General features: G+C 44.2%; 1 protein-coding gene across 1 annotated transcript; it reads right to left on the bottom strand.

The window, feature by feature from the left end:
* Nucleotides 1-1,002: 1,002 nt before the first annotated feature.
* Nucleotides 1,003-5,860, bottom strand: LOC127311814 (TATA box-binding protein-associated factor RNA polymerase I subunit B). Its single transcript, XM_051342291.2, has 6 exons — nt 5,023-5,860; nt 4,339-4,937; nt 4,096-4,252; nt 3,024-3,148; nt 1,636-2,104; nt 1,003-1,451 (listed from the first exon to the last, which is right to left on the bottom strand). The coding sequence occupies exons 1-5, from the start codon at nt 5,621-5,623 to the stop codon at nt 1,706-1,708; spliced, it is 1,881 nt and encodes a 626-aa protein (XP_051198251.1). The 5' UTR covers nt 5,624-5,860; the 3' UTR covers nt 1,003-1,451; nt 1,636-1,705.
* Nucleotides 5,861-10,389: the final 4,529 nt, after the last annotated feature.

The raw sequence follows: 10,389 nt of genomic DNA, 5'->3' as shown, positions 1-10,389 counted from the left end.
GCTTTCGCCCCGCTATACTAATATAGCACACAACCGGTACAACATAGGATCTATAGCTGGAGCAAACATCACAAACATGCCGAAAAGAAAACACAAAAGAAAGAAAAAAGAGAAACTAATGTCGAAAAGGTTGGATCGACGAAAACGAAAATGCCTCGCAACCGCTGCATTCGGAGAATTCCCACCACACGCCTAGAACTCTGAAGCCCCAAGTACCAAGCAACACCTTCAAGAAAGAATGCAACGACGACGCCGCTGCTGTCCGGAGTGGTCCTAGGGTTTCCCCCGGTACGCGCAAGGATAGGGAAACAGGGCTTCACCCAACACCCTTCTAAAAGGAAGGGTGGCGCCCGTGGACGTCACCGCATCAGTGTCGGCGAAACCGACAGGGATTTCTCCCGACTCTCGTAACCCCGCCTTGGACACTCCATCATGCTCCACCACCTTGCGCCACCACGGCCTTGCAGCACCACCGTCGTCTCACCGTGACCAACGAACCAAGGTCAGCACTAATAAGACGGGCTATCTGGGAGCCAGGGGCAGCACTTCAGCAGCCACAATCTCACGAATGGGAACTCCTACGACTACTACTTAAAATCTTTAAGGTTAGTCAAGCTTGTGGAAATTCAGTGTTTCGTAGTTTTGTCATGGATAAATAAAAATAATGATAGGAATGCAGCTCTAGAGACGGTGACTTTAAAGTGTCGGAATGAAAGTTTTCTGTTTTACCAAGGATCGTTGTTATGGTTTTTTACTCTTTTAAATAGATCAATAAATACAAATCTTTATCCTATAGAATGATAATTAGTATCAAAATGTTTTTGATATATACTGCCAATGTTTTGACTAAATTCTAACTAGTCTCGGTCTACAAAACAATGGCAAGGACAGACCTAAAAAATTCCGGGGCACAATTGCACTTCTAGCGTAAGACCTACCGAGTTGCAAGGAGGATATTCTGACGACATTTGTAGAACTCCTGGTAGCCACATAAACCATGACTTTTCACATAGCTGCCACTTAGATCAGAAAATTTATAGAATGTGCGCATATAGCGTAGTATAAACATGGTTGCAGATTTCATACGGTGGCCTAGGTCACTTCTGACAAGCGAACCGAGAAAACTCTGAGAGGATAATTCTACAGTAGAATTTCTACTGAACAGATTCTTATCAGCAAAGCCAAATTACAGAACTACAGGCATCTTTCCATGGGAAATGTTAGTACATATAGAGATACGGTTGTCCTGGTCACTTTGTCTGCCAGATCTTGCAAGGGAGCTCACTGTTTGTTTGATCTTGCAAGATAGCCTTCCTATCTGTAAGACCTGTGTGTTCCGAGTTAAGAATAGTGCCATCCAGCAATCCATCTGGACCACTTGATTCAACCAGAAACATAGCGTGTGCATGCTCTCTTGGAGAACTGGGGTTGAGTTCCATAGTTGAAGGAATCTAAAAATCAGGCCCATGGGAATTAGCAAGCAAAGAATACAAAGATGAACCAGGAAATTATGCTATTAGGCAGTCAGTAACATAAACTAAAGCCTTAAAAAGACAAAGAAAGAAAGAAAGAAAGAAAGAAAGAAAGAAAGAAAGAAAGAAAGAAAGAAAGAAAGAAAGAAAGGTGTTGGCTTACCACAACATCGGCATGGCACAATAATACATCAAAATTTTCATTCTGACACATGTCTTTTGGAATAATTTGCTTAGCTCGGTAGATTCTGTAAGGCATCCAAGCTTTTGCCTATTCGTTGTTCTATCTGGGCAAGTCTCCTCTCAAGTTTTAGCACACTAGTATGCATAATCCTAACATCAACTTCTGCAAGCTTTGCAAATGCACGTATCAACATGTAATAATCAGCATGTCCAACACAAACCAGACTACCAGTTATTGTCTTCCTTCTATAGTGAAGATAACCATCTGATTTTAGCACTTTCCTTGGTGGTATATAACAAAATCCACGATCTTCCATCTCTGACTTAATCCTTTGTATTCCTGGTGCTGAAGAAAAACACCTTGCACCAACAAAAGTTCCATCCCGGTCACGTTTATTCACTCCATTTGTGGTTCGCATTTCCTCCATGTGCGCTTCTGGATTCTCACCCTACAGTGCAACAGGTTTAGCCATCAAAATCAACAACAATCACCCCGAAAAGACGTGCAGATGATGCTCGAGGAGCTACATCTGTACAGATCTGAAGTTCAAAATCAATATGTGATGAGAGTAAAATAGATACTCCTATATTTTTATGAATAGCAACTTTCTTGTTCTTTATCTTTCCAAATTAACTTACCAGTTCTTAAGAAAATCCTTTAAACCAATTGTGTTTGGCTTCTAAGATCATTTACATTTTCTTTGCTTGCAGATTTTGTTCCTGATTTAACATCCATAAGTACAACCTTGTTAATGGTTTACAAGGTTCAGAAGGCTACATCAAAGAAAATTGAAATTCAAAACTGATATGTGGTGAAAATGAAATACTACCTCTGTCCGTAAAAGGATGTCGAAAGTTTGTTTAAATTCGGATGTATCTAGACACCTTTTGGTGTATAAATACATTTGAATTTGTACAAACCTTCGACATCCTTTTATGGATGGAGGAGTAGATAACTTTTTATAAATAGCAACTTTTTTGTTCTTCATCCTTTCAGCTGGTTGATACCTGCCTGGCTGTCTAGAGTCTAGACCACCAACTAGTGCTAAAGCTACTTGGTCATCTGTCGCCAGCGCTTATGCACATCTAGGCGAGCGCCTAGGGACACTACTTTTAAACTTTGTTTAGACTATAAATTGAGTTTATGCCAATGCAGTGAATAACCTGAAAGCAAACTGATCCAGCCCAAGAGAGGGAAAAGATTAAAATAGCGCAAAAAACAAAATAAGATAGCAGTGAGAATTTGGAAATCAAATAAGACAAGCAGTAACTTATGATGGACACGATATTTGAAAGTCAAACTACAATTTTATCGCTTGATGCAAAAAAGAACAAGAGTTGACAACAAGACCAAGTTCAGTGCATTACCGTTCGTCCTTTGTACATGTCTTGAAAGATCCCTATTAAGTGCTCCTCGTCGACTGAGCATGCAATCCCCGGAAAAACGACATCCTTGCAGTATTTGAGATACGAATGAAGGTCCTTCGAATAGTCTGTAGAATCAGAAAACTTATGATCAATCTTGTACCACTTGTAAGTATTTGGTCAAGTCACAAGAAGTGCTGCCCTAAAATGCCTTCAGTCAAACCATTATAACTTCAAATAATCATATCACTGTGAACATCTATATTTGATGGATCAGAATGGCATCACACAATTTATCCAGTATACTTTGGCATGATTATACTTGTATACTTCTTAAGATAATAAATTATATTGCTCTACATAGAAATCTAGTTACAGTGCTATACGGAAGTTACTAAGCGCCATCCATACAATAGGAAGGGAGAAGTGCAGCTTTGTATACATTACAAATTTGAAATGTAATGAGAACTGCTATAATGTTCTCTAACAAAATTTCCTGTTTGTGTAAGGAAGCATGAGAATATGCTTATTAGAACATCAACAGGTACTTGCAGAAGAACAGTATTTTTCATTGGAAGATACCCGTGCGCTGTCTGTTAATTTTTCTAACGCTCAATAAGTCGTGTGTTAGTTAGTAACAAGCATTATGAAGCTCTCTATTTCTAAGTGGGGAAGTTCAGATTCAAGAAATGTGAAAAGTTATTTATTGCAAAGAAAGCCACAACCTGCATGCATACATCGATGTATTTCTGAGATACAGTTATAGCAATGATCCATACATACCCACCTCAGTAATTAAAAAACAACACTGCAAGATAGACTACTGGCTCTACCCATAGGAGGGTATAACCTACTAACACACAAAATACGGCAAGGCTACCATATGAGATATTTACCATGGCTTGTGACATATTTCCTTGATTCCTTCGCTAGAAACTTTAACGACATGTATTTAGTACTACCATATAAGGTAAGTATTTAAACCACTATACAACAGAATAAGCATGAAACCTGACATGTGTGCATTACAAGAAAATAATGATGTGGATGGAAGGCAATGATCACTGAAAGTTACCATGTGCAACGTCAATATTATCGTAGGCATCTGCAAGAGTGCACAACAATTGTTTTGTGCCGAACTCCTCACTGGTGTCACCATTAGGCTTCATAGATGGTGGTAAATTTGCATCAGGGCCAGACCCACCTGCATCCCTTCCTGCCTCACAAATCTCCTGAAGAAAAGAAACACAGTTCAGTCTATCATATTTAAGTCAGATCTTACATGACTTCAGATAGTGATCCTATATGACATACTCACCTCCCATATCCCTTGGCCATTGATGTTATACAGAAGTCTTAGAGACACTATCAGTATAGCCATTACACAGACCTGTGTAGGGGGCCTAGCTGGATTACTAGACAGCCATAGTTCTGCAGGCATTGCCCACTCATAGATGCGGCAAGCATGAGGGAGGATTTTTCCTACCGGCAGAGACAACTCATTCAAGTAGCGTTGAGCAATAGCATAGAAATTAACAGAAGGAAGCTGCAAGCCAATTCTTTGTGCTATGGATGCTGCCGCGGCTTCCAGTTGCCATATTCCAATCACTCGGACTGGCCTGAATAGTTGTCTTGCATTCAAAGGGCAGTGTTTTATAGGGGTCCCGAGAAGCTTGTCCACTTCGGTAAATGCTGCCACATAGGGAAGCTTGCCCTCCAGTGCCCACCTATAAATGTCAGTCGGCAGGATGGCTTCCCGGGCAATATGACAGGCCAGGAAACAGACAGACAATGTTGAGTACACTGGCAGCATCATCCTCAGTGAGCGCAGAAAGATGAACTCCACCCTTCGCCTATCTTTTGGAAGCAATACTTCATCCTCCAATTCAAGTTTCACCTCTTGAGGTATCTGTCCAACTGCACACAAAAGATATATTATTTGCTCAAGTTTGTTCTTGTCTTTAAAAATGCGATAACTAATCAGGAGCGCGCAAAATGATACCTCCAGGGGCAGAGTACTTGAGTCTCTGGGCAGCCTCGTCCTCGGCGAGCACCTTCCGCGCCCACATTTCATCGAACACCTTGGAGGCAGCCACCCAGCGCACCCAGGCAGTTCCAGCCACGCCGCAGACGAGCGCGCCGACGCGGTACCTCTCGACCAGCACTTCCAGCTGCCGCTGCAGGATCACCTGCAGGCCCTGCACGTAGCGCCAGCGGACCCGGTTCGCCATCTCCTCCGGGTCGCGCCAAGCCTCCTCGTCGCCAGACACGAAGTCGCGCGGCTCGCTTGGCTCGTCGAAGCCGTTAAAGGCGGGAGCGGCCGGGGCGTGTGGGGCGTGGAAAGGGGTTCTGTAGGGCGTGCGGGGTTTGGCGGGTTGGGTAATTCGGAAGGAGGACCGAATGGCGAGTTCTTGGAAATCGTCGGGGTCGGCGGCGGTCGCCTGGGTGCAGGTGTGGACATTGGAGCACTGGCGGCAGGAGAAGAAGCCGTCCTCGGCGTCGTCCGGGCTGTACTCGTCCGGATTGCCGCAAGACTCGCAGACCACGCGAATGATTCCCCCGCCGCCGTGGTGGACCGGGGAGGCGGCGCCGTCGTTATCCATGGGAGCAGCGAGGCAACCAGGATTCCTGAAGTGGAGGAGCAAGACTAGAACCGTGAGAGCTGGAAGTGACAGCTGCTCCGCGCGCAGGGAGCACCGCCGCTGCTAACGAGAGCTGCACGTCGTGCTTAGGAAACGGGAGGAGGCGGCCGCTGGCCGGCGCCGACGACGTGTCGCGGGCTTCCGGAGATTAGGGTTGACGGCTTGAGATTGAGAGTGGGCTGTGTGGCAAATTAACGGGAAACGGAGGGGCCAGGCCGCCCTAATGGGCCAACGCGCCAGGAAGAAGCACAAGTGGCCTAAACACATGTTTGCTCACTTTGTTGTCCTTCCGTGAGAAGAAGAAAAATAAGCGGGACTCCGTCGGAAAACCACAAATGGCCAGCATGCAAATTTGCAACTCGAAATACCTTATAATCAAGGCTATGCAAAAGTAACAAATTTTTGAAACATAGAATGCCATTTTTTAAATTTTCAGAAAAAAGAGCTATGTGTAGCCCGTCGTACAAAAGTCCACACTCGGACTCCTTCGTCGAATTGAACAAAACAGTCAGAATGCAAATGCTCCCAAGCAATTTTATATCTACTTTAGAAAGTTTGTCGTGGCAGCACACTGCACTCTTAGGTGTTAAACCGCTTGTTATATTATTTTAGAAGTACTATAGTACAATAGCTTATTTGAAGTACCTAGTGTGGAAGCACTGATCAAGAAACGTGAACTGATATGTACTGTCATGGTTTAGATTATTTTTTTCAACTGCACACATGTATCGCTGGAAAAGGAGCGATTGCTTTGCAAAAAAAAAAAAAAAAACAGGAGCGGAAGTGGGAGGATCAAACTCTTCTATCAGGGAAAGACGCGAAGGATAAAAGTGTAGAATCACTTGTTTGAAATATCTTTAAAATAGTTTTTATTAGAAATTGTATTTTCGGTGGCCATAGGGAACGAATCATAAAAGAGGGAAGCACTAATCGTGAGGCGATAAAAAAGAGGGTAGTGTGGACAAAAAGCACTGGATGATCGTAGGCGCACTGGCTGAAGGATCTGACATACGACGGAGCAAGTTTTTTCAGAGATACCAGAAAGAGTAAAGTAGTATTTTTGTCGACTAAAAGAGGAAGTGAATGGTGAATTTTCTTTGGAATTATCGCTGAATTATGCATCCCTGAATAGTTATTGATGGGTTATTCTTGTCAAGGAGCAGTGAGGCTAAAGATTCGTGTAAAAACTACCACGCTTGTGCATCGTTGAAAATTTACCATTGCGGAAATATGCGACACGATTTCTACTGAGATATTGCTTTCAGGAAAATAGTTACTGCCTCACGAAAAATTACTAAGAAATATTTAACGCGACAAATCAGACTTACCGCATAAAAATTATGCTCCGCTGAAGAATTACCAACGGTTATTTAAGTTACTGTAGAATGCTTCTATCGATGAATTGAAAAATTAACGTCGGGAAGTAGTCAAAATATGTGAAAACAAAAAGGGCCATTGTTCATGAGCTCAAGATTTCTTCCAAGAAATTGCTTTCGGGAAAATATAGGTAGTTACGGCCTCATAAAAAACTACATAAATAGTAAGCGCAACAAATTAGAATTACCGTTGGAGAATTATACTCCAGTGAAAAAATATTCACGGGTAATTAAATTAGTGTAGGATGTTTCTACCACTGAATCACCGCAAATAATTAGTACAGGGAAATTTAAAAGTTACTACCAAAATGAAAAAGAAAATACGGGATTTCTATTTTTCTAACCTTGGTTTCTTACTTGTACTCAGTTTTTTCGAGCAGCCAAACTTTTCCTCATTTTTCCCCTCTCTCTAATCTCAACCCCTCGCAAACGCTCGGACGGAGGTTGCCGTTAGGTCAAAGGCCTTGACCATTACATGCTGACGGATGGGGCCACGTAGGGGCATTCCTCCCTTGGTGTTTACGTGTTGACTGGTGGGGCCAGGAGACACGTCAGACTAGCCATCCATCTCTCGCTTACGTGTGGGCCGCTTTATTTCCTGATTGTATGGCCGGTGCAACAATGACAATGGGGCCACTCTGTGGGGCCGCCGCTGCCAATGACCGATGGGGCCATGATGTAGGGCCGGAGCAGCTACTCCCCAAACATTGACATGTGGGTCGCGTATGATAGGTGGGGTCATCCGCTCCCAGCACCCAGCCCCTAGTGTATATTTTATGATTTGCCACACTTTTCTTTGAAGTGTATTATTTGCCACATGACGAACACATGTGAGTGACTAAGAAAATGGAAAAGAATAGAAGTGTGATATGGGGTGGCCCGATCTTCTCAGTAAGTAACGGTGGTGATGATGATCACGGAGTGATGGCAGCGGAGGAACACGACGATATAGTGGATGATAACTTGTATGACGCAACGAGATATCTTGATTGGTCCCTGTCGCCAATGCAACAGCTCTCAACCCTGCAAGATATTCGCAACTCCACACACTTGCGCACGTAGCCGCCGACCACGAAGCGGTAAGTTGCAACCGTCTAATTCCCAATGGAACAGCAGATCACACAAGACTTTTTCAGGATCTACACAATATCAAGCAATATGGTGTAGGGATTCAATAGTTTTGCTAAAGCAAACAACTAAGAACAAGGGTTTATCTTAAACGTGGTCTAAAGCAGCTAGGGGGCGTCCTGGGAACTTATATAGGCGTCCGGGACGACTTCTGGTCGAAAAGATACAAGAATAACCGACCAGAATAGATCTGGTCGAGACAGACTCGGACTAGTCCGGTCTGGAATCCGGTTGACCGGGTGCTGGGCCGGACTGGCCGGTCTGGAACCCGGTTGACCGGGTGCTGGGCCGGTTTGGCCGGTCTAGACCGGGCCAGGGACCGGGCGGCAACCGGAAGTGTCGCAGATGCTTTTCCGGTTGGCCCTGGTACGACGCCCGGTTGGTGCCGGGGTGGATCCGGCGTGCCGCCCGGTTGAAACGGGCCGGGGATCGGGCGCGCCGGTCTGGCGGCCGGTCTGACCGGGCGCTGGGCCGGCCTGGACGACTTCTTCTCCTCTCGCGCTTGCCTCCCGCTCCTCCCTCACGCGTCCATGAGATATCTTCATGTCCAGCTCCATGTCCAGCCTCACGTCCTTCTTCACGTCCAGCTGCTTCTCTTCTCCTCGTGCGATGCTTGTCTCCTCTTCATACCTGATGATACATAAATAACAAGACTTAGGCAGTATAAAGTTCTCATCAATCAAAGTATCGTTTAGAAACAAGTTCACCTTTTGTTTAAGTAGCTTCGCACGAGCCCTTGTAATTGGTCCAATCCTAACTTCATTGGACTTGAGCTTCACAGCAGGTTCATCTTCATTTATCAATGACGGAGGTAGTGGTGTAGTAGGGATGTCCTCATCATCCCCCCCCCCTTCAAAAGGCGTCAACCTCGACACTCCAAGGTCTTCTCCGTCATATGGTGTCAAATCAGCAACGTTGAAAAAATTACTGACACCAAACTCATCAACTGGAAGATCTATTGAGTATGCATTATCATTGATCTTGGCAAGCACTTTGTAAGGACCAGCACCACGAGGCTTCAACTTAGACTTTCGTAGCTTCGGAAACCTATCCTTGCGAAAATGTACCCAGACCATATCACCAGGCTTGAACAACATCTCTTTACGCTTCTTATTCATCCTTGCAGTATTGCTCTTGCCTTTCTTCTCTATCAACTCTTTAGTCTTCACATGGATCTTACGCACAAAATCTGCTCTCTTGGATGCCTCCATATTAAGTCTCTCATGTATGGGCAAAGGCAATAAGTCAAGTGGAGTAATGGGTTTGAAATCATACACCACCTCAAAAGGACACAGCTCCGTGGTAGAATGTACCGCCCTATTGTAAGCAAACTCCACATGCGGCAAACACTCTTCCCACTCCTTCAGGTTCTTCTTGATCATGGATCTCAACAGTTGTGACAATGTTCTATTCACCACTTCAGTTTGTCCATCAGTTTGGGGATGACAAGTAGTACTAAACAATAGCTTTGTCCCCAGCTTTCTCCACAGCGTCTTCCAGAAGTAGCTCATAAACTTCACGTCACGATCAGAAACAATAGTCATCGGGACTCCATGTAGTCGTACAACCTCCCTGAAAAACAGGTTAGCAATATGCGACGCATCGTCGCTTTTGTGGCAGGCAATAAAGTGTGACATCTTAGAAAATCTGTCCACTACCACAAATATAGAATCATGGCCTCTCTTAGTACGCGGCAAACCCAACACAAAATCCATACTATTATCCTCCCAGGGTGTAGTAGGTGTCGGTAAAGGAGTATACAAACCGTGAGGCTTCAGCTTGGACTTGGACTTGTTGCAAGTAATGCATCTCTTCACATACCTGTCCACATCCCGCCTCATCTTTGGCCAAAAAAAGTGGTCAGCTAGCATGAGTAGCGTCTTCTCACGCCCAAAGTGACCCATCAAACCTCCAGCATGTGATTCCTGCAATAAGAGCAAACGCACAGACGATTCTGGAACACATAATTTGTTAGCTCGAAACAAGAACCCATCATGTATGTGATATTTTTTCCATGCTTTACCAAGAGCACATAAGCGATATGGTTCAACAAAATCATGATCAGTAGCATACAAATCACATAATACTTCTAAGCCAGGAATTTTAACATCAAGTTGAGTTAATAGCATATTCTTCCTAGATAGAGCATCAGCAACAATATTATCTTTTCCCTTCTTATGCTTAATAATGTATGGAAAAGACTCAATGAACTCAACCCACTTA

This window comes from Lolium perenne, chromosome 1 (genome assembly GCF_019359855.2).
Source record: "Lolium perenne isolate Kyuss_39 chromosome 1, Kyuss_2.0, whole genome shotgun sequence".
Taxonomy (NCBI): Eukaryota; Viridiplantae; Streptophyta; class Magnoliopsida; order Poales; family Poaceae; genus Lolium; species Lolium perenne.
This window is presented reverse-complemented; position numbering and strand designations above follow the sequence as displayed.